General features: G+C 45.3%; 1 protein-coding gene across 1 annotated transcript in view; it reads left to right on the forward strand.

Moving 5' to 3' along the window:
• Nucleotides 1-360: 360 nt before the first annotated feature.
• RANBP9 (RAN binding protein 9) overlaps nt 361-24,295 on the forward strand; it is an 89,408-nt gene continuing 65,473 nt past the window's right edge. Inside the window, exons 1-2 of the mRNA XM_023253679.2 lie at nt 361-1,152; nt 15,469-15,580. Coding sequence (XP_023109447.2) covers nt 576-1,152; nt 15,469-15,580 — 689 coding nt within the window. The 5' untranslated portion in view covers nt 361-575. The remainder of the gene's footprint in view (nt 1,153-15,468; nt 15,581-24,295) is intronic.

Raw genomic sequence — 24,295 nt, forward strand, 5'->3', positions numbered from 1 at the left:
AGGCAGGGACCGGCAGAGGGACCCCGCGCCGGTAGCCCCGCGCCCCGCCGGGGAGAAGCGCTCCGCCGCCCCCGCCGCGCGCCTCGCCGCCCCCCGCCCCGCCTCCCACTCCCGAGGCCCGCGCGCCGGGACCCCCGCGAGCCCGCCCCTCGCCGCCCGCGCTCCCTCCGCCCCTCGCGCCTCCGTCCCCGCCCCCTCGCCCAGCGCCGCCCGCGCGCAGCGTCTCGCGCCGGCCCGGCCCGCCCGCCGGGAAACAGCCGCGAGAGCAGCGGCCGCGGCGGCCGCCACCGCGCCTTCTGCGCCCGCGCTCACGCTTCGCCCCCGCCCTCGGCGCCGCGTCCCGGGCCCGCGCCCCGGCCAACGTTCTCTCGGGGCCTCCCCCGGCCCGCCGCCCGCTCCCCCGTCTCCGAGCCCCCCAACCGCCGAGCTCTTCCCTCGGCGCGCGGCCCGCCGCCTGCTTCCGGGGCGGGCGGACTGGGCGCCTGGTGCCGGCGGCCGCAGCGACAGCGCCCCCGGGAAGCAGAGGAGGAAGGAGAGAAGAGGTGGAGGTGGCCGCAGGCTGAGTCGCGGCCGGGATGTCCGGGCAGCCGCCGCCGCCACCGCCGCCGCCGCAACAACAACAGCAGCAGCAGCTGCCGCCGCCACCGCCGGCGGCCGTGGCCCCCGTCTCCGGAGTCGTCCTGCCGGCGCCCCCGGCCGTCAGCGCCGGCTCCTCTCCGGCCGGCTCGCCCGGCGGCGGCGCGGGCGGCGGCGGCGGCTTGGGGGCCGCGGCGGCCGCCCTGCTCCTCCACCCGCCGCCGCCGCCGCCGCCCCCCGCCACCGCGGCCCCGCCGCCGCCGCCGCCGCCCCCGCCGCCCGCCTCGGCGGCCGCCCCCGCCAGCGCGCCCCCCGCGCCCCCGGGCCTCGCCGCGGGCCCCGGCCCGGCCGGAGGCGGCCCGGCCGCAGCCCTGGCGGCGGGCAGCAGCGCCGCGGCCCCCTTCCCGCACGGGGACTCGGCCCTGAACGAGCAGGAGAAGGAGCTGCAGCGGCGGCTGAAGCGCCTCTACCCGGCGGTGGACGAGCAGGAGACGCCGCTGCCGCGATCCTGGAGCCCGAAGGACAAGTTCAGCTACATCGGCCTCTCTCAGAACAACCTGCGGGTGCACTACAAAGGTACTGGGCGTGTGTCGTCGTGCGGTGGGAGTGGGGCCGCTGACCCGACGTGTCCTGCCGCCGCCGCAGCCGACTCTCGACCCGCCCCCGACCCCCTCCCGCCCGGGGCCCTCCGAGGTGACTCGCCGCCCGTTCGCGGCTGCGAGGGTGGGACCGGGGTCGCGGGGAACGGGCGAGATTGTTGGGCAAGGCAGGTGAGTAGCGTGTCCCTAGGTGTAATGGAGCCGGTGATCCTAGGCCAGGAGTGGGACACCTTGAGGGAATCCAGGATGACAGGACATAACTCGCTTTCCGATTTCCCTTGAAGATAAATCTTAGGGCTTGGGTGGAGGAATCCACGGACCCGGAGTTGGGTTACATTGTTCTCCAAGTGGTGGTGATGGGGTCAGGCGTTCTCTTCTTACGGGGGGGGGGGGGGTGGACAGGCACGATCCTGAGGTATGATTTCTAATTAAGGGAGATCAGGGATATATAGGGGGAGGGGTAATCAGTGGAGGATTTTGTCCAAAATTAGGCCAGAGATTGTCTACGGGGACAAAAGGGCAAGGGCCCCAAGTTTGCCATCAGTGTTTCTTACTCAGAGCAACTGGGAGGGGAAGAGGTGAAGCTCAAAAGTAGGTGTTTTCTTAGGGGAGCAGAAACCTACCACTAGTGATTGGAAATGCCCTATATTTATGTGCTCGTGTTATATGAAGTCTAATTGAAAGCGGATATTTAAAAATGTTATATAGCATTTTAAAGAAAACGGCTTTACGTTTTACACCTGCAGTTAAAAAAAAAAACAAAACACAACAGCAGCCTTAGGCTTGTCCCCTCCTCCCTCACCTATCTGTTAAAACAAAGCTTTAACCAGATCAGTTTTATGTGAAATTATCAATTGCTCTGACGATTCTTGAAACGTAGCAGCCTAAATGAATAGCATGCGTCAAGTTTACTTGTCGGGAGAAAACAAAATCTAACGTCTGTCTGTCTGGAAGCAAATCCAGGTTTTAGGCCCCAAACCTGAAGCGAGAGCTTTTACATTTCAAAGCAGCCTCGTTTTGATTGGCTACAAAGGAAGGGGCTTCATCAGATCCTAGTGACAGGGGACGTAGAGGGTATAAACAGTTTTTGTGGCTAAATTCCTGAAGTACACAGGACTAAAATGGGAGAGGAACCTTGATAAATAAGTTACTGTTTGATCAGAAAGGAGAATGGCGGCAGAAATCTAGCAAATGGTTTGGCTGGAAAGAATCACGCACAAAAATAGGCCTTGTTGCACATTCCTTCTTTTTCTCCATAGATCCACAGAAGTACTTTCCGTTTTAAATATTATGTTCCTTATTCTCAATGGCTGAAAATGACCTTTGCTTTCTTTTTAAGTTAGGACATTTCGTTAATGCTCTGTGAAGGCTGTTATTTAATTTTGCGTTTTAATTCGTGTGAGCTGTGCTGTGCTGTGAAGTGTTTACTTCTGATCTGGCTACCAGAAAGCTTTTTGTTAGACTTGACAAAACTTTATCTTAAATTTATGGTTGATGGTTAATAGTTAGCTTATAAAATCAGAGGCAAGCGATATGGAAAATTATTGAACAAAGAATCCTACCTTTCTTGAGTCCCGCAGTCATTTGTGATTTTAGGCATGTTCCAGGACAGGGCCTCAGTTTCTTCCTCTGAGAGTTGAGTGAGTTGAGCTGGATGGGAAGGAAATTTCCAGCTCCGAATTTCCATGAGATCTAGGATTTCTGATTAGAGTCTCTTTAGCACTGTAACATGCCTCGATTAGTTTTACTGACTCCTTTTACGTAAAATTGACGATTTGGGTCAGAGAAAAGTGCATGCTTGTGTGAAATTGGTTGGAGTTTGGAATATTTATGATACTGCTGTCTCCCATTATTTTTCCTGTTGGCCTCTTACTACTTTTTTGTTGTGTAATACTAAGATTCACTTTCTGGAAACTTCACTCTTTTATAAACACAAGGCATTATTTCTGGAAGAACAGATTTTGGTGTTTGTCATCTTTTTTCTTTTCTGTCTCTCTCTCTCTCCCCTTTGTCTCTCCCTTCCCCCTTGTCACAATCTCCCCCCCCCCCCACCCCTTCTACTGCCTCTTCCTCTTGTCTTGTTATTTTAATGTGTGTGAGGTTTTGTGTTTTTTTTTTTTTTTTTTTCCTGTTGTTTTTCTGTGTGCCTTCTGAGTGGACCACACCAAAGTACTGGGCAACTCTGTCCCAGTAAGAAGGCAAGGGAGCAAAGGGGGAGTGTCATAGGTATGGAGGATAAAATATTGAAGTCCCCAAATTGGAAGAGTGAGTTTTATTTGACGTATCATTGGGCTGCTTTGATTTGGACCGAAGCATTTTTCGCACCCTTTTAGCATGAAAACCACTGTTGATAAAATATTTTTGCATATAATGGAATTTGAAAAGATGGGTGTTATTTTCCAGAAGGATAAGGATTTTTCTTACCTTTGAAATAGAAATACGTTGGCTTCTTTTGCTCTGAACCATGCTCAGTTTTTAAGATGTTATTCTTCTGAGTCGGAATTACTGTTTTGGAAGCCATATGGTTCCTTAAATGATTTGAAGGGATTCATGTTAAACAATGCCAGACATGCAGACAGAGTTGATCGGATTGCAGTGGAATAGCAGGGTGTGTGTATGTGTGGTAAAATTTTAAAAAAGACCCTTTGCTTAGCAGTCACACACCAACTGGCGAAACACTCAGGCATAGCCCCTTTTATTTTTAAAACTTTCGTCAGCCTTGAATAAGTACGAATGTGACAAGCTTAGACTCCGTTATAATGAGAACTTTATTCCAACTTAAAGCATTTTAATGCATATGACAATTGGATTCAATTAGTCCTAAATGCTTCAGTTACAGATTGCATTTTTATATTTGTGAAGTTATCCCATTTGGATACTTTACAAAGCTTTTTAATACACACACGTGTCTTAGTGGACTTGGACAAGGTAGTGGAATTCTCAATTTCAGGTCTGAGAGAGTGGCAGCACCTGGAGGCTAGGTGTTCCCAGTCACAAGTAAGCCAGGCCTGGAAACTAATTTTCACCAGCTCTAAATTTAGTGCTCTTTCCAACCCTCCAGTATTGCCTCTTTCAATTTGTATGAGTTTTAGTTATCTCTAGTAGATATAATCCAGTGATCACATTTAGAACTTTTTGAGGACTAGTTGACGTTAAAAGTACTTCCTCCAGGGGAAAAAAAAAAAAACGTGGTCTGGAACACACTAATGCCTTGGAAAAGTCCAGATGCTTTGATTATAGCAATTTATGGCAGCTTAGAAGAAACGCAGGATAAGTGAAAGTTGGAAATGATAAGTAGCTATGAACTAGTGAATTGCTCTTTTTGATTGAGGCATTATTAACAGCATCTAATGAAATAGCTTGACTTTCTGGTGTGCCTCACTCCCATCCCTCTCAGTATCCCCGGTCATCAGGCCTTTGACACTTCTGAAATTTAATTACTCACTGAATTCTTTTGCGCTTCTTCAGGTTGAAGAAATATCTTTATGATATTTGCTTGCCTACCAATACGAATGTCTTTCAGGACTTATGGGGATGATAGAAAAATGTTCCCTAATATCAAAGAATTTAAAAACCAAGCTGAGCTTTTCCCAGGGATCTCTTTGCCAGTATTAGGGAAATTGAGCTTTAAAAATGGTAGTTGAGGGGCGCTTGGGTGTCTCAGTCAGTTAAGCGTCCGACTTTGGCTCAGGTCATGATCTCACGGTTCCTAAGTTCAAGCCCCACGTCGGGCTCTGTGCTGACAGCTCGGAGCCTGGAGCCTGCTTCAGATTCTGTGTCTTCCTCTCTCTCTGCTCCTCCCCTGCTCTCTCTCTGTCTTTCTCTCTCTCTCTCAAAAATAAACATTAAAACAATTTTTTAAAAATGGTAGTTTATAACTACAACAATTAAGTGAACCTAATAATCACACTCATAGAAAAGTAGTAGTAATGGCATTCATTGAGCAGTTGCTATGGTGCAGATATTCTGCTAGACAGTTTGTGTTTATGCCCTGCTCTCTGTTCATTCATTTATTCAACAAGCTTTTATTTATTTATTAAAAAAATTTTTTTTTAACATTTATTTATTATTGAGAGACAGAGAGAGACAGAGCACGAGCAGGGGAGGGGCAGAGAGAGAGGGAGACACAGAATCCCAAGCAGGCTCCAGGCTCTGAATGGTCAGCACAGAGCCCAACCCAGGGCTCGAACTCACATTGTGAGATCATGACCTGAGCCGAAGTAGGATGCCCAACCAGCAAGCTTTTAAGTGAATGTTTACTTTGTACCAAGTTCTAGGCACTCCAAGGTGATAAGATAATGTCTTTGAAAGCACGTGTAAAACACTCAAGGGTAGTAAGGGAAGTGTTAGAGTCCTGTGGAAGAGTGGAGGGGCATCGACCCCTGGCTGATACTGGAAGTGATAAAGTTGGTGAGTCAGGGACAGCTTTTGGGAGGGATGAGGCCAGTGGTCAGACTGGAAAGATGAGGAAATAGGAGAAGGGGCGTGAGGAGTGAAAATGCATAACTAAGAGCCCAGAGGAGAGAGTTACCCTGTATGTTCCGATTGACCAGCAGGTTTGGTTTGTTGGAATTTAAGAGTGTGTGACAAGTAGCAGCTGGGAAAAGATCATGAGAGGCCTTTGGAATATTTTACCAAGCTTAGATCTTCTTCTCTAGGACATGAGGAATCTTCAAAGGATTTTTTTTTTTTTAATTTTTTCTTTTAATATCTTTGAGAGAGAGAGAGAAAGAAAGAGAGAAAATGAAAGTGTGGGGGAGGAGGGGCAGAGAGGGAGACACAGAATGCGAAGCAGGCTCCAGGCCCCGAGCTGTCAGCACAGAGCCTGATGCGGGGCTCAAACACACGAACTGTGAGATCCAGACCTGGGCTGAAGTCAGACCTTTACCCGACTGAGCCACCCAGGTGCCCTTCAAAGGACTTTATTTATTTTTTTATGTTTTATTTATTTTTGAGACAGAGCATGAGCATGGGAGGGGCAGAGAGAGAGGGAGACACAGAATCGGAAGCAGACTCCAGGCTCCGAGCTGTCAGCACAGAGCCCGACGCGGGGCTCGAAATCATGAACCATGAGATCGTGACCCGAGCCGAAGTCGGATGCTTAACCGAATGAGCCACCCAAGCGCCCCAAGGTGCCCTTCAAAGGACTTTAACTAGGAAGTGACTGGCTTATATTTTCATTTTTGTCATATAACCAATTGGAAGATAGATTTAAGGAGTACAGGGCTGAAAAGAGCAAATTCATTTAGATGATTGTTTGGCAGACAGACCATAAGAAAGGCCTAGAACTTGGTCAGTGGTGGGATGGAGGAAAACCAGATTGGTGATATGTTTTAGAGTAACACTGATAGGAAGTGATGGAATGATGGAGACAGAAATCAAGGGTGACACTTGGGTTTCTAGCTCTGTTAGGTTCTTGCAAAGAACCAGGAATCAAATAATGATTGCAAGGAAGTATTGCAGTGTATTTGGAGATGAGTAGGACTGGGAATCTTAGTCATATGATCTGACTTCATGGCAACCAGCAGAACCCAGAGACACCTTACAGAAAGAGCAGGAACAGATCTTCTGGAGTTAAGGTGGCTCCAAGTCACTGCAGTGGCTGGAGTTCATGACTTTTCGTCTTATTCCAGTGCCAAAGAGACTCAGCTACAGTTTCTAGTTTCTGGTTGTTTTCTTCTCTTTTCCCTGCTGACTGGTTTATCCTTTCCTTCCTATTTCAGATTCCTGAGGGACTTAGCAGGTTGGCTTAGCTCATTGCCATCATTCTTAGTTGGGCGCAGCTTTTCGTGGCGTGCTGTGGTGTGAATGGGTGGCCTTCACGTCAGGTGCTAACCTGTGTTGAGTCAGCTGTAGGGGTGAGAGGGTACTGATGAAATACAGAACACCCTCCGGGCGTAAGGAGAGTCGGGGCCCCACTTGCAGTAGGGATGGTGTCTGAGGCCCTTTCTCCTAGGAAGGGTGGACACACACGGTAACTGACCTGAGCTTGGGAGAGAGGTCTACGTCGTGACTGATCTGGGAGTCACCTCTAGGTGGTGGTTGAAACCCAGAGAGGGAGCAGATAAAGTGAAAACAGTGGGCTAAAGATGGAACCCTGAGCAACACCAACATTAAAAGACCGGGTGGAGTCCAAGAAGGAATAGGTGAGAGGTACCTGAACAGGGCAGAGTGTGGTGTCCCAGAAGCCGAGCAGAGGACTATGAGAAATGAGGAAGTGACCTCAAGTGTCAGGTGCAACAGACAGGCTCAGTGAGACAGGCAGAGTTTTCCACTGGATTTGGAAATTAGATCATCGTGACCTGAGGAGAGCAGTTTGAATTTAGTGTTGGGGGGCGACGATCAGAGTAAATAGTAGGGACCAAGCAGAGGGGATAGTGAATATAGATTACTCTTGAGAAAATAAGTGAAGAAACCTGGAGGAGGATGGAGGTTAAGGCAGGATTTTTTGTTGTTGTTGTTGTTTAAATGGTGGACGGTGGAGTTACATCGCGCCTGGTGATTAGCGTCTAACACCAGCATAGAAGATGAAAATCCACATAATCAAAATTATCCCTGAACACTCCATTGGAAGGTACTGTGTTCGAGACTATTGTATCATTTCCAAGTAAGTCTCGTTTTTGCTTGGCGGTGTGGGTAAAACTGAAGTGACGTGAAGTTGGATGAGAGCGTGGCGTTAGTCGAATGTACGGAGTCCCAGTAAATGTCATGTCCAAATTTAATGGACCTTTTGACAAAGTTACTGTCAACGGTACTTGCTTTTATTACCTTAAAAAAAAAAAGTTCACTATACTTACTACCAACCCCAGTGCATTACTGACCATGATGTGGCACCGAAGCACGGGGGATTCTGGGGACACTGCCCTTACAGATTGAGAGGAAGGAGAGAGACGAGTGGAAGGGGGAAGAAGAGCTTGGGAGGCTGACGCCGCTGGCCTGCGGGGAGGAGGGCGGTTCCGGAGCACAGCGCAGTCCCGAAGAAGAGAGGACATCCCACTCCCCTGAGACTCCCCCGATCGGGGGGAGAGGTGAGGATTGCTGTGGACGCCAAGCAGTTTGTAATAGGAGAGTGGGGACGAGAACATGACCATGCACTTAGCGGAGTCCCAGTGTACAATAAAGGAGGCGAGGCGGTTTGCTCGCCTCGGTAAAGTGGGTGGTGACCTTAAAGTGGGTGATGAGAATGTGGACCGGCCATCGAGGGGAAGGGGGCACAGGCCAACTAAAGCTTTCTCAGTACACCGTAAACAGCGGTGGGAGAGCCCAGCCGACGTCATTCCTTCATAGTGGTGGCTGTGTGCGAGGTTGTCGGACTTGACTTGGTAGAGGCCAACTGCCCCCGGCAGGAGGAGGGAAGTGGATTATAATATTGATCTAAGGCTGTGGTTTTGCTGTTTGCGTGTGGCGGAAGGATAGGCGTGGGAAAGAAATCAACGATATTTGAGAGCTTTTGAGTGATTACCACGTAGCCCGTCCCGGAAGAGGAGAGATGGGGCGGAGCGGAGCGCAGTCGGGGGAGCAGGGCTCAGGGAACGGGAGTTGGGAGTTCCCGTTGATCCCTTGATGTTGAAGAGGAGTGTGGACCAGGAATGTTTAGGAAGGGGAGAGCAGAGGGAGTTGTGTCCTAGAGGAAGATACAGGCGTTGCAGCTCCTGTGCCAAAAATGTGTTCCTGGAAAAACCTTAGGTTTTCCACAAAATTGGGCACTGAAGGTAACGGGGCTTATGGGAAAAATAGGGCTGGGGCAGACTACTTGAAACCTATGGAACTTTGTAACCAGAGCCCCACAAAAATAACGGCCTAGTAAAACAGGAGCCCGGTTAAATTTCTGCTGGCGTTTGTGTCCGGCATCACAGGCTGCAGCCTGGAGCCCTGGGGTTTGGGCTTCCTTCTTAGAGAGGTAAGGGCTTGACAGCCGTCCGATCAAAAATAAAAATCTGATTCAGGGTTTAGCTCTTTTCAAATCCCCCCTCCCCCCCCCCCCCCCAAACAAAGGAAGAACATACAAACTCGAGCTGTTAGGATGGCTGAAGTCCAAAGAAAACCTGACAATGCCAGTTGCTGGTGAGGACGCGAGAGCGACGGGGGCTTGCGTCCTGCCGGCGGGAAGCGCGAAGTGATGCGGCTGCTCTGCACAGCGTTGGGTGGTGTCTAACAAAGCTAAACGTAGCTTCACCAGCAGTTGAGCTCCTACCCAGCTGACTTGAAAACTTGGCCCACACGACTTCTCCCATAATTGCCCCAAAGGGGAAGCAGCCAAGAGGTCTTTGAGGAGGTGAATGGGTGAACTGTGGTACATCCATACAATAGAATATTATTCAGTGATAAAAAGAAATGAGCTGTCCTTCCGAGCAAAGGCACACATGGATCTGAAATTCGTATTGCTAAGTGAAAGAGGCCAGTCTGAAAAGATTACGTGCTGTATGATTTCACTTACCTGACCTTCTGGAAAAGGCAGAAGTAAAGAGATAGTAAAAAGATAAGTAAGTGGTTGTCAGGGGCGTGAGGGGAGGGGAGTGGGGGGATGGGCAAAGCACAGGGGGTTTCTAGGGCGGTGAAAGCACGTTACTGTAACGGTGGACACATCACGCTGTGCATTTATCAAACCCACAGAACTTTACGGTCATAAAGAGTGCACTTTAACGTCTGTACATTTCAAAAAAAAATGTATTAGGAGAGGGGGGAAATCCCAGGATAAAACGCAGAATGTGACAAACCGGTCTAACTGTATTACAAACCCATGGAATAGCCTTGGAGAAGAGGGGGAAAGGAGCTGCCCCAGGTAACTTTCGAAACCGATAGTCTGTAAACGTAAAGGTAAAAGAAACTACAAAAGCACTGAACTTTTACTGATCAAGTTGTGTCCCGTGGGGAGATGGGTTAACAATTCAGACGCTATTATACATGTACTGGAACTGCACAGTTAAATGGATGGCGGACGGTGGGAGCTAAGTTTCTTAGTGTTGGGGTGGAATTTTACAGATGAGCAGAGAGAGAAGGTTAGAATGATCTGTGTGGTAATAAACGTGGAGACCTCAGCGTGACCTCATGTTTGGTTTAATACAAACACAGATGATTACATATAGAAACGTAGATACATGCTGGGTGTGTGTGTGTATGTGTGCATATGTATACATGTACGCATGTATGTGTAAGGGTTTAGTATACATCCATATATTTCCCTGCTCTTGTCAATGAGCAAGCCTAAAAGCAGTGACACCCCAGTAACAAGGAGCACACCTGGTAGCTCGATCTTGGGTTCTGATGCTATTTGCCAGTAAAAGGAGTGAGCCCCAGGGCTCCTCGGAGAATGGCTGATTCTAGGACTAGGGTGGGAAATACACAAGATGAGCCGCCAGAGTCTTCTAGGGCCAGAAAATAGCAAACAGCAAGAAGCGACATAATGGAGGTATGTCAGGGGAGCCTAATGAAAAAGCTCCCAGAGGCTGGGCAGTTTGAGCAGCAAAACAAAGTAGTAGTGAATTATAACACAGAGTATAAAGTAAATATGCAAGAGACGCATGAGTCCATACCGATATAAACAAAGAGGGAGTATCTTCGTACTTTTTGATCAGTGTCGCGCTTGAATTTTTCCCCAGATGGCTTAATGCCGTGGCAGGTGTAGCTGTTCCTGAGGCCACTGAACACTGGACACCGTAGGAATGCACTTGTAGAGGGCCCCAGGTTTTTTGACTTAAGAGTTTTTTTTGCATGTTGCTAGGCTTTGCTCTTTAATTCATTAATGTACTGGGAAAAGCTGTGTTATGAACTAAATGACTTCTTTATTGTGCTGACATCATTCCTGTATTTATCAAGTACGTGTGAGCTAATTTGTATTCAAGAAACGTGTTTTGTAGCAGAACACACGTCGTTAGAATTTACTGTTTCTGAGGCGGAATAGTTTCAGGTGCTGTCAGAATCCAGAGTGTGGCTCCAGGAAGGAATGATTGGAGTTAGAGTAGGAGGAGGTCAGTGGAAGTAAAGAGGCCCGGGAATTAAAATGTGAGAACAATAAGATAATCACGAGTAAGTGTGGAGCGTGTAAGTGTATGGGACAAACACGTGTTGCTAGGAGGGCACAGAAGAAGGAGGTTAGACCCAGTCAGGCTAGAGGAAGAGTAATTGAGGAAGAAAAAGTTGAGCGGAGAGCTAAGGGGCGAGCTGCTGTAACTAAGTGAGGAGGAAGGGGAGAGCTTTCCAGTTAGGGGGAATGGTTTGGGTGAAGACTGGTCAGGCCAGTGTGGCCGGTGCTGGAAGGTGGTGGAAAGTGCTGGGGGCGGGCCAGATCGACAGAGTTTTCAGGCAGTGGTGTATCTTTTTCCTGGCTGAACGGGAGGCTGGTGAGAGGGAGTGTTAGCGGTGTGAGGGGATAGTGGCACTAGGAAGACTGATTGATATTTCCAGAAAGGCAGTTGACTGCACGTTGGGAGAGCGGAGGGGGGTGAGAGGTGGGCTTAATTCAAAACCTTGTCCTTGCAGTTAAAAGGAATCGACAGGTTGTGAAATGAGAGAGCTAACCTTACGGTTTTGAAGCAGTAAGTGTACTTTGTCTCTGAATCCTATAGAAAACACGTGACGCTGAAGACTTTGTGGGTTTAAAAGTTTATCCTTTGGTAGTGTGAAGTAGTGTTGTCTAGTCACGACAGAATTTAAGGTAACAAGCTTCCTGCCGATGAGCAATTACTAGAAATAGGCCCTTCGCTATTGATATTACGAGTCTTACCTAGGAGACAGTACGACTCCTTTAGTCTGACATCGCAACTTTTTCCTAGGTCTGTCCATTTAAGTTTAATTTAATTTAAAAAATGAGACCAATCCTTTTAACATTTACGGAATTTTTCTACAGCGTCTAAATAGAACGTAATATAATAGAACCTGATGATTGTGTAGTTTACAGTTATTTTTGTATAAGAGGAAAATGTAGGGCATTTAAAAAAAATTTTTTTTAACGTTTATTTATTTTTGAGAGAGAGAGAGACAGAGCATGAACGGGGGAGGGGCAGAGAGAGAGGGAGACACAGAAATGGAAGCGGGGCTCGAACTCACGGACCACAAGATCGTGACCTGAGCCGAAGTCGGACGTTTAACCGACTGAGCCACCTGGGCGCCCCGGGGCATTTTAATTCATATATGGATTTAACACATGACTCTACTAATTAGGGGCAAGTTATACCACCTCTGTAAGAGTTTCTCTATTTTTACTTTATGTATGTATATATGTATGTATGTACGTATGTATGTATGTATGTATGTTTTCGGGGTGGGGGCTGAGAGGGGAGAGAGAGAATCCCAAGCAGGCTTCGTGCTATCAGCATGTGACAGTGTGGGGCTGGGTCTCACGAACCGTGAGGCCATGACCTGAGCTGAAATCAGGAGTCAGGTGCTCAACTGACTGAGCCACCCAGGTGCCCCACAGTTTCTCCATTTTTAAAGTGAGGTTAAATGATACCTGTTTCACAGATGTTGAAGGAGAAAATCTATACCAAAGCACCTAATTCTTTGGGAGGTTGTTCACCCTCAAATACTAATTTTCTTTTTCTTTTCCCATAGAAGTAGCAAGAATAGGAGGTAGGAATACAAGTGAAGTGATCCCAGGATGCTCATTGAACCCTTCCTGTGGGTTCGGAGCTCACACTGGATCAGACCTCTTGAAGTTAAATCCCAGCACAAATCCTGGTTTGGAATTCTCACACAGCAGTATGATCTTGGGCGAGTTTCTTCATCTTCCCTTAATTTCCTCAACTGTGAAATGATAATAAATAGTACCTACTTCAGAAGTTGTTTTGAACACTAAACGAGTGAACAAATATGGTACTCTTTGAGAAGTGCCTGTCACATAACACTAAATGTATGTTGACTATTGTCATTTATTATCATCATCATCATCATTATTTTTTTTTAAGTTTATTGTGAGACACACACAGCAGAAGCAGGGGAGGGGCAGAGAGAGAGAGGGAGAGAGAGGATCCCAAGCAGCCTCCACAGTGTCAGCACAGAGCCGGATATGGAGCTCAAACTCCAGGACCGTGAGATCATGACCTGAGCCGCAACCAAGAGTGTGATTGCTTAACGGACTGAGTCCCCTGGCACCCTGATTATTATTATTAAATATATACCTTGCGACTACTTTATCCCTCAAAGTTTTGGTCACTTCTCTTCCAGAAAACCAAAACTAAAAGTAAAAGTTGATTCAGGACTCCAGGGTTAATCAGGGTAGGGTTTCTTTAGATTTTTTTTTTTTAACTGTCTGAATTTTAAAAGTTCATTTAGTTCACCCTACCATTTCCCAGGCAACTCAATTATTTGAACACATTCTTACTGAAAAACAAGTTTTGCTGAAACCATAATTTATTAAATGTCTCTTTAAGAATTGACTGGTATCATTCTACAGATTGATGTGTTTTGTTTTGTTTTGTTTTCCTTCTGCCTAGCTCGATGTAAATCTACTAGCTAACATATGTTAAAGCAGTTTTAGGGGCATCAGTATATTGCTGCTTCCATTTTTATCTTCCTCACCAATTTTATCACCTCTCAGTGGTCACCACTTTTGCCCATGTGTGGACACAGGTTTTCATGGTAACAGAAAGGAGTGTCTGAGATCACTCAGTTTCTTTTGGGCCATGTGAACACATGCTAGTTTGCTTTGCTAGTGTAAGCTTACCTGTTTAATGATGTAATTTGATTAAGGTGTATGCATGGTAAGGGAAGCTGTCTCATTGGTGCGTGAGGGTTATTGTATAGCTAAGAGAGAATTTTCTATTTGAAGAAGACATTTAGTTTTGAAACATGGTACATTTGAGAACGGGAAGTTTGCAACCCATGAAGGTCATATTATAGTGTGACTAAAGGGTAATGACCTAAGTTTGTACTGGGGGAAACATATTTAACACCAAAAAAGAATTTAGAGTGTTGTTTCTCAGTCCTTTTGGGGATTGTGGAGAGTTGTCTCACTCTTGAGTACTTTCTGCCATCAACTTATGTTTTTCTTCTTTTGTGATTTTTTTGGGCATATCTTGCTCAGTTGATTTTGTTCACTTGCTAGCTTTAGGCTAATTTGTGTCTTGGGCAAGGGACAGGGGAGGCGATTGTGAGGGAAGGAAATCCTCCTGGATTAGAATTGAGGAATTGCTATTTTAAAAAGTTTAAAAGCCATTAGCTAACAGATTCCCTAAAGATTTCAGCAGTGGTATGGTGTTAGATTCCTTTCTTTAAAAAGAGAGAAAGAAAATACAACTAGAGTTTAGATATACTTCTCAGTAGCCTGTAACTGACCAAAAAAATTTTATGGATCAGCCTTTGTATATAGAATGAATGATAAGAGTATGTCAAAGAACAGACTTGTAAATTCTTTTTTTTTTTTTAATGTTTATTTAGAGAGAGAGGACGCATGTGTGCACACATGAAGTGGGGAGCCAGGTAGCGGCAGAGAGAAAATCCCAAGCAGGCTCTCTACGCTCAGTGTGGAGCCCCACACAGGGCTTCATCTCATGACCCATGAGATCATGACCTGAGCTGAAATCAGGAGATCACCCAGGTGCCCAAAACTTGTAAATTCTTCAAATAAGAAAGCTGCTCTGCCAAGTCCAATCTAATTATATAAAACTTCACTTGAAACTAATACTCTGTGAGGGGCTCCTGGGTGGCGCAGTCGGTTAAGTGTCCGACTTCGGCTCAGGTCACGATCTCGCAGTCCATGAGTGTGAGCCCTGCATCGAGCTCTGTGCTGACAGCTCAGAGCATGGAACCTGCTTCCGATTGTGTCTCCCTCTCTCTCTGCCCCTCCCCTGCTCATGTTCTGTGTGTCTCTCTCTCAATCTGTCTCTCTCTCGTCTCTCAAAAATAAATAAACATTAAAAAAAAAAGAAAATGTAAATAAAATAATACTCTATGATATAGATGCTTCTGGTTTAAAAAATAGACCACTTGACAAAAGAGTGGGAATAGTATAAATTATATGCAATTTGGATCTAATAAAATTTCATCTTTTTCAAATGCAGCCTTTTTTTTCTCTTAAAATATAGTCTACCCTAAAATATTTAGTTTGGTAGGTTCTATGTATTCAGATTCTTAAAGTGTATTAAATCTAGTAATAGTGTGAAAAGTCCCGGGGCTAACTTGGGCTGTTTTGCATATTGATTTGCAATAATAAATGTTTCACTAAGTCTTTATATGTACTGATGGGAGCAAAAACGTATATATCGTTCTAAAAACTGTATTTTTCCTGAATTGCTTAAGATTTTTGTGGACTATCTCATTTGAGGTGTTTTCTCCCCCCTTCCTGTGTCCTATGCAGGTCATGGTAAAACCCCCAAAGATGCAGCGTCCGTTCGTGCCACGCACCCAATACCAGCAGCCTGTGGGATCTATTATTTTGAAGTAAAAATTGTCAGTAAGGGAAGAGATGGGTAAGTGTAAATGTTGGTGGGATGAACTGTTGGCTGTTCTTGCATAATTATTTTGCCTTGATTTATAATAATTGTGATGTAACTGGGAAACGGGGATCTTGGAAGTTTTGGTAATCGGTCAAGTAGGATCCGAGCGTTCCACCGTAGCAGGTTGGATGTAGTTCTAGTTCTGTTTAAATACTGGTTGAAGCTAATACCTGAGTTGGTGAAATAACAGAGTTTCTCTGGTGGGTTTGTCATTAAGTTGGAGAATTGGAATTAAACGACAGAGAGACAGTGACTCATGTTCCATGCCTTGCCTTACACTGCCTTTGTCTGAATTCTGTTGAGAATTTAAACCTTCCCAGAGCTAGTTAACCAAGGCCAAACGGTGATTCATAGGTATTTTATGGGGGTTAGGAGTTTAACTTTTGGGTTTAGATCAGGGAAGTGTATGTTTATATGTTCTCAGCTGGAGGTGATTGGCAGGGATTAGGATGTGGTGGGACGGCCTCCAAATGAGAACTCCACGCAGATCCTGGAGGCAACTTTGATGGCATTGCTTTTCAACTTGGGATCAGTGTGTTCTGTGTGTGTATACATTAGAGTCACTTACGGCACTATTGGAAACGTAGTAGCTTGGGCCTTATCCTAAAAGTTCCTAAATCACTATTTTCAGAAGCAGAGCTTAGGCAAGATGGGCATTCTGAGTAAGCTTTGCAGGAAATTTTGGTGCCTATCTCTGATTAAGAACTAATTACCTTGAATTATTGGATCTATCCTCTGGTATTTCCGGATAACTTCATTGTGGTACCAGAGGTCTCTTTTTAAAAAAAAAAAAGAATTTTTTTTTTTAATGTTTATTTTTGAGAGAGAGAGAGTAGGGAAGGGGCAGAGAGAGAGGGAGACACAGAATCGGAAGCAGGCTCCAGGCTCTGAGCTGTCAGCACAGAGCCCGATGCTGGGCTTGAACTCAGGAACTGTGAGATCCTGACCTGAGCTGAAGTCAGACGCTCAACCTATTTAGCCACCCAGGCACCGCCCCCCCCCCCCAATTTTTTTAAGTGTATTTATTTATTTTGAGAGAGAGAGAGAAAGCACATGCGGGGGAGGGGCCCAGAAATCCTTTAAAGCATCCAGAGTCATTTGTCCGACTACCAAGATAAACTTGCTAAGTTGACCTGTATTTGAAGTGAATCATTTAACCTCTTAGTGCTTCTTCTGTGTTTAACTGACAAAATAAGTATGTTTAATAGATTATTCCTCTTTATTTGTGGAATAATTTCATTGTCAACAATATGGGAAGTAGAAAGTGAAACTTCGGAATTCATGATAACTTCTTATTTAACTGCCTCAGTTTCCCCAGGGTGATCAGGGCAAAGATAAAATCAGAGAAGCCACAGATAAAGTGGTTGAGAGACCCCAGATCGAAATAGGCACATGATTATAATCATTTTTTACTTGGCTGCTGCATACTCAGTAAGCCAATTCTGTTTTTACTTCAGATTATACCATCAACCTCATTAATGCTGGTGTCGCTCACAGTGATTCCCAGGATTCTCTTTACCTTTTCTTTTTCTTTTTTTTTTATAAATTTTTTTTAACATTTATTTATTATTGAGAGACAGACACAGAATGGGAGCAGGGGAGGGGCAGAGAAAGGGGGAGACGCAGAATCCCAAGCAGGCTCCAGGCTCTGAGCTGTCAGCACAGGGCCCAACACGGGGCTCAAACTCATGAGCTGTGAGGTCGTGACCTGAGCTGAAGTCGGTCGCCTAACCGACTGACCCACCCAGGCGCCCTTCTCTTTACCTTTTCATTCTCCATATTCTGTTTTTGCATGATCTTGACCTTATATTTTCATGGCTGCAAGTGCCCTGACGAGTCTCAACTTTAAAGCTGCCCCTCATGGTTTTTTTTCCCTCGAGCCCCAGCCCCATACATCTGACCCAGTGTTTGCATGTGAGCGTCCCACACACGTTCCAGGTTAGCTTGGTCAGTGGTGTCACTTGTGCTGGAAACTTGAGAACTTCCTGACTCTTAACTGACTCTGTGCATCTCTACGGCCTCTGCCTTAAGTCAGCTTCCCTCGTTTGTCCCCTAAATTGCCGAGGTGGTTGGTTCACCGGTCTTACTTCAGTCGGTGACTGTTGTCAGTGTTCTTTCAGACACAGTTGTGCCTGTCCCCTTTGGGAGATTGTTTGGTGCGCTTGTTGCTTGGAGGATAAAGTCTAAAACTTCTTAGCAGGGTCCTTTGTGGTGTGACTTAACTCCTTTTGTAGTTTTTCAGTCTCATCTCTTTGTTGCCGGGATCCTCATTCATTTTTTTTCTTCTCTTTTTAAAATTAGGTGATTTTTACATGTAGTAAAATTGATCATTTTTAGTGTGCAGGTCTGTGAATTTTGACAGGTGTGGATAGTCGTGTACCCACCACCACAGTCAATATACAAGTGGCCTTTGAATGACACAGGTTTGACTCGCATGGGTGTACTTTATGCGCGGACATTTTTTATAACTGCATTATAGTACTGTAAATATACTTTCTCTTAATGATTTTTTTTTTAAGATTATATAAGAGAGAGAAAGCATGAGCGGGGGAGGGGCAGAAGGAAAAGAGAGATTCCCAAGCAGGCTGCGCACCACCAGCGCAGAGCCCGATGTGCGGCTCAAACTCGCAAACCGTGAGATCGTGACCTGAGCTAAAGTCAGACATTTTACCGACTGAGCCACCCAGGCTCCCTCTTATGATTTTCTTTTTCTTCCCTCTTAGGATTTTCTTGATAACATTTTCTTTCCTCTAGTGTACTTTATTGTAAGAATACAGTACATATACAACATACAAAATTTGTGTTAACCGTTTATGTAATTGGTAAGGCTTTCAGGCTACAGCAGGCCGTTAATAGTTAAGTTTTGGACATGTCAAAAGTTACACAGGATTTTCAACTGTGTGGCGGCAAGGGGGGTGGAGGGGGTGGGAGGTTGGTGTTCCAAGGCCACCATAGTTCAAGGATCAGTGATAAAACCATTCCTCCCCCCCACCCCGATTCCTTCCTACCCCTTTGTAGACAATTTTTCCCCATCGCCAGCCCCCCGGCAACCACTGATTGATCTTCTGTCTCTCTCGTTTTGCTTTTTCTAGAATGGCATATAAATGGAATCGTCGTATGTAGCCTTCTAATTCTGGCATCTTTCACTTAGTATGGTGCATTTGAGATTCATCCCTGTTGTTGCATATACTGGTAGAGCGGTCCTTTTATTGCTGATTGTATGGTTGAGCCAACCACAGTTTGCTTATCCACTTCTCAGTTGAAGGACATCTGGGTTGCCGCCGTTTTTGGCAATTAGGAATATAGCCGCTGTCAACATTTATGTATAGGTTTTTGTGCAAACTTGAGTTTTCATTTCAGTTGGGTAAATATGTAGGAGTGAGATTGCCGGACCGTGTGTTAGGTGCACGTTTAACTTTATGAGAAACTGCCGAGTTGTTTTTGCAAGGCGGCTGTACTAGTTGGTGTTCCCAGCGGCAGTGTATGAGAGTTCCTGGTGCCTTGCGCCCTCAGGAGCACTCGGTATTGTCAGGGTTTTTTTTTTATTTCAAATTTGTAGCCGTTGTAATAGGTATCTGGTAGTTTCTTGCTGTGGTTTTGATTGGCACTTCCCTAATGACTAATGTTGTTAAAGGATCTTGAGTTCTTATCTGACCCCCCCTTTAACAAACTCCAAAATTACTTGATTTTGATTTTAATCATCTGCCAACCACTGTGGAAGTGGTTAAGAAACGACTTACAAACACACTTAAAAATCCTGAATGACGGCGAAACTGAGTGGAAAGCTTCATAGGGCAGTTCTCATTTTGTCATTCACGCCAGTTAAATTCAAGGTCCTTCTACCTCGTCTCTTTTCTGAGCACCGTAAGCTGTACCTGGGGCATCCAGTTAATCTCCATTTCCACCTAATGCAAGCTTAGGTGTGGAGAAATTAGCCCCAGAAAGTAGAAAGTAGGATACGAAACAGAGTGGAGTCAATGTGAAATGACCCCAAAGAGGGACAAACAAAACTGTTTGTTTTTTTTTAATGTTTATTTACTTTTGAGAGACAGAGGGAGTGTGAGTGGGAGAGGGCGGGGGGGGGGGGGGGGACAGAGGATCCGCAGTGGGCTCCACGCTGTCAGCACAGAGCCCTACGTGGGGCTTGAACTCATGAACCGTGAGATCATGACCTGACCCAAAGTCCGGACACTTAACTGACTGGGCCACCCAGTTGCCCGACAAGGACCTGTTTGTCATCAGAATCAGCATCTGTGAAAAATGCATTGGGTAGATAGCAGTGTAGTACTATAGTTTGCTGTGCATGTGGCAAAATATTTCTAGTTCTGTCTGCAGACTCTTCCTTTCTTTTTTTTTTTCATAATTTTTTTTTTAATGTTTGCTTAATTTTGAGAGAGAGAGACAGAGCATGAGCAGGGGAGGGGCAGAGAGGGAGACAGAAATCGAAGCAACTCCAGGCCCTGAGCTGTCAGCACAGAGCCTGACGCGGGGCTCAAACTCAGGAACTATGAGATCGTGATCTCAGCTGAAGCCAGACGCTTAACCCACTGAGCCCCCCAGGGGCCCCTCTTTCCTTCCTTCTTACATTCACCTTCTCTTGTCTCTTTACCATTTGCCCGGCTTAACTAATTACTCTTCAACCCTAGTTTAAAGATTCCTTTTTCGTGGTACTTTCTCCTCCCCCAAATAGGATTATGCCTTTAATAATCTTCATTTACCTTTTGGCCAGACTGTAATTATAATATCTATACTGTTTCACTTCCTACCAGTGGTATAAACTGCAGAATCAAGGGTAAGGGACTATTTTATGTTTGTCACTCTAGTGCTAGTAACTAATTTATAGCCAGCATTCATATGAATGAATGAGAAACAGTACTTACCTCCTCTTCTTGGACAGATCTGTTGTATCTTTGGGCAGATCTTAGTTATCTTTCTGGTGCACTTTTTGAACAAAATTCTAGGTCTAACTCCATGTTTTTGGCAGGGAAGCATGATTCCTTTATGAAGGAAAGCAAGTCGTATTGCTAACTGGGCAAGTAGTGTCTTTCTGGAGATGTATTTAACTGTATCAAGAGAACTAAAAATTCCTAAAATCCCAGCATCTTTGTAAAGATGGACCAGAAAGAGCAGCTGTTACTTTTCATTTGCAGCGATATGTGCTCATCTGAGAGTTTATTATATTTGAAATTTAATTTTCTTTTAAACTGTGTTTATCCAGGATTAGAGCAGGCAAATAAATATTTAGTTCCAAGACCTTGTCTTAAGATAAATTGATAAATGCAGCATGTTTTCTCATGACATAGCATGAGTTGAGTATGAATTACCTCTTAATTTATATGTAATATGCATCATTTCTGGGTCTGCCTTGGAAAATTAGGAATATGACTGTGATAATTGTTACTTGTACTTTATTGCCTAAGGAATAAGGCTTGAAGGAAGCCTTTTATTGAGTGAAAGAAATAATATATTTTGGTTTTTGCCTTAGATTTTCATTTAAACATTTTGTGTATGTCCAGGAAAATAAGCTTATTTATTGGGACACAAGAGCCTAAGTTTTGTAGTTAATTTAAAAATAAATTTTGAAAAAAAAATAAAAATAAATTTTGAATACATTTTGTAACAAGATTAAATCACCTGTCACCTGCATAGCTTTTTTTAGGAGTTATATAACTTGAATATATTTAAATAAACTTTAAACATATTTAAGGCTATATATTTACTTTGTGGTGTTGTTAATGACTGTTGACTCTCGAGATGAATTTCTCAAAGCTGTGTCTCATAAATGTACATTCAGTGCAGGAATTTCATTCAAGGTTTAGATTATCCATACTAATACAGGCAGTGAACATCTAGTCAGTTTTAAATGTGAGAAGTGATCCATTTTTTATTTGAGTATTTGTAGAATTATAATTTATTATGAGTGGTATTTTTAGCTTTTCAAACGAAATATCGATGCCATTCCGCCAGTGGTTCAAGAGAAGCCAGCAGGTAATCCAGTCTCTGTTCTGTTCCTAAATTCTTCTGCTGATAAGAAAGTGCAGTCCTTAGAGTGTTCCTTCTATGCTCGCTGACTTTCTGGATTATTTCTTGGGAGTGAGGAAAAGAAATAAGTCCTCTCTTCCCATTGAGTTTTAAACAGCTTTAAAAAGTCTTCCCTTCTGTTTTCGATGGGTGATAAGCAGCAAATGGAAACACAGATGGAAAAAGTGAACAAAGGCATCAAGTGACATATTTATTAACTTAGCAAATATATATTGACCACATGTGACATGTGATGTGTCAGGCATTGTCAGCGGCTGAATATAAAGATGAAATTATTTTATTCATCTCTGTCTTGTCCATAGTTTCTAGAGGACGCTGAGTGAACTAAATGTGGGTCCTTGTCCTCAAAGAATAGTAAATTCATTGGAGAGTACAGTGGGGCAGGGGAAGCGGCAGACATATACAGATCACCCTAAATTAAGATACACTACTCACTTGAAGAGCAAGAGAGTATATGGGGGAACTGAGGAGAGAGTGATTAATTCTAGCTCAAGGAGACAGATTTGTAAAGAAGGTAGTGTGGATAGGCTTTACAAAATGAGTAAGAATTGAAGACGCTCTTTTGGGGAAAAATACTCCCGACTGTGATAGTGGCGGGACTAGTTTCATGGGAGGAGTGGAGCCGTATGGTATCTTTGGCCAAGGTATGTGGCTCAGTATTGCTGGAGACTTAAGGGATTATAGGGAAGAGTTCCCAGAAGTGAAAATGGCAATAGAGAGCACTGCTCTAGAGAGCACTGGGGACAGTTCTCACGTGGAAGGTAGTAGGGAGCCTGGAGTCTTTTTAGTAGGGCAGTGATAGCGATACTGTTTCGAAAGGCAGTGCTAACTGGGTGGGGTACGTTGGATATGGTGTGCGGTGGCAGCGTGAAAGGTGGCTACGGTTGGAGTTCGGTTATGAGGCTGGTGCCTTGGGATGGATTATGTTAGCGCTTTAAAAAAAACAATGGAGGGGGGCGCCTGGGTGGCTCAGATAGCTGAGCATCCCACTTCAGCTCAGGTCGTGATCTCGCGGTTCGTGAGTTTGAGCCCTGTATCAGGCTTGCTGCTATCAGGGCACAGCCCGCTTTGGATCCTCTGTCCCCCGCCCCCCCCATCTCTCTCCCACGCACCCGCTCGCGATCTCTCTCAAAAATAAACATGGAAAAAAATAGAGGGACAGGTGGTGGTTTAATTTTTGGCGTACTTATGTGCTAGGAACCTGGGGTTTATAAAGACGAACGGGGTCCCTGCCCTCCAGAGGTTCGCAGGTAAGAAGGGACACGGACAGGTCAGTGAGTTGTTAAATATAGTATAAAATATATGTAGTAATGGAGGAAGCGACCAACTCTATCAGAGGATAGGGTGGGGAGCCGCTATAGAAAGCTTGCTTATAGTTACGGAAGAGGAAGGTTAAATCTAAGTCTCTCACTGTCCCTTAACCCTCATTTACCCTCCTTAGACTAATTGCCTGGAGATTCCCCCCATCCCCCCCCCCCAAGTCTATGAGCAGAGCTTTTAAAGACATAGCTGTTTTATGGGGGGCTTGGGTGGCTTAGTCGGTTGAACGTCTGACTTTGGCTCAGGTCATGATCTCACAGTTCCTGAGTTTGAGCCCCACTCGGGTTCTCCGTTGTCTGCACAGAGCCTCCTTCAGATCCTCTGTCCGCCTCTCTCTTTGCCCCTCCCCACTTACTCTCTTTCTCTCTCAAAAATAAATAATATTAAAAAAAAAAGATGAATAGCTGTTTTAGAAGCTGATAAGTGACTTTTGCCAAGAAGTACAGTGTACTTTGGGATCGGACAGACGGAGATTCGAACGTTGGGTCTGCGCATGTACTTTTGGATGAACTCTGTTGCCTCATCTGTAAAATGGAAATAAGAGTGCCAGCCTCAGAGGATTAGTGATTCGTTGAAAACACTTACTAGAGTGCCTGGTGCACATCCTCGATGCTGCTGTCGCTGGTGGAGAAAGAGCAGCCCCAGGTTTTGTGGGAGGATTGTGTGCAGAGGTGACCTCACATGGACTTCCAGTGCTTATGTGCGTGGCCCTTGGTCATTTAGTGCTAGTTTTAAGCAAGGGAATGATAGCGCTTGGCTTTGCATTTTACGGAGGTTACTCTGATGGTGATACAGAGAGGAGATCTGAGACTGATAGGGACAGGACCATTTGGGCTATTGTGATTTTAAATCGAGGGCTTAATCTGTCCTGGAATCTGTCCTGGAGTTGGTGAGAACCTAGACAGATGTGGTTAGCTATTAGGACACGGAAAAAACAAAAACAACCTTAGCTGAGAGAAGGAGGTGGCAAGGGTGGGTTTTGAGAGAGAGAGAGAGAGAGAGAGAGAGAGAGAGAGAGAGAGAGAGTGAGTTAGTTAGTTAGTTGAGGACACCTTCCAGGTTTCTGGTGACTAAACAAAATAAATACCGGAGGGAAGCTGAGCTTTCAGGTTGCAGATTGGAGCAGCGTCTGAACTGCTGTGGGCCAGCCAGATGACTAACGGTAAAGCGGTGGGTTTTTCCGAGGGAGAGCAGAGCTACAGGTGGATTCTGGAGTCCTCAGAATGTACGTTGTTAAAGCCGTAGGGATCGATGTGATCACCCACGTACGTGGCGTAAAGAAAAGCTGGCGATGGACACTTGAAACGCCATGTTTCTTGGATATGT

This window comes from Felis catus, chromosome B2, assembly GCF_018350175.1.
Source record: "Felis catus isolate Fca126 chromosome B2, F.catus_Fca126_mat1.0, whole genome shotgun sequence".
Lineage (NCBI taxonomy): Eukaryota > Metazoa > Chordata > Mammalia > Carnivora > Felidae > Felis > Felis catus.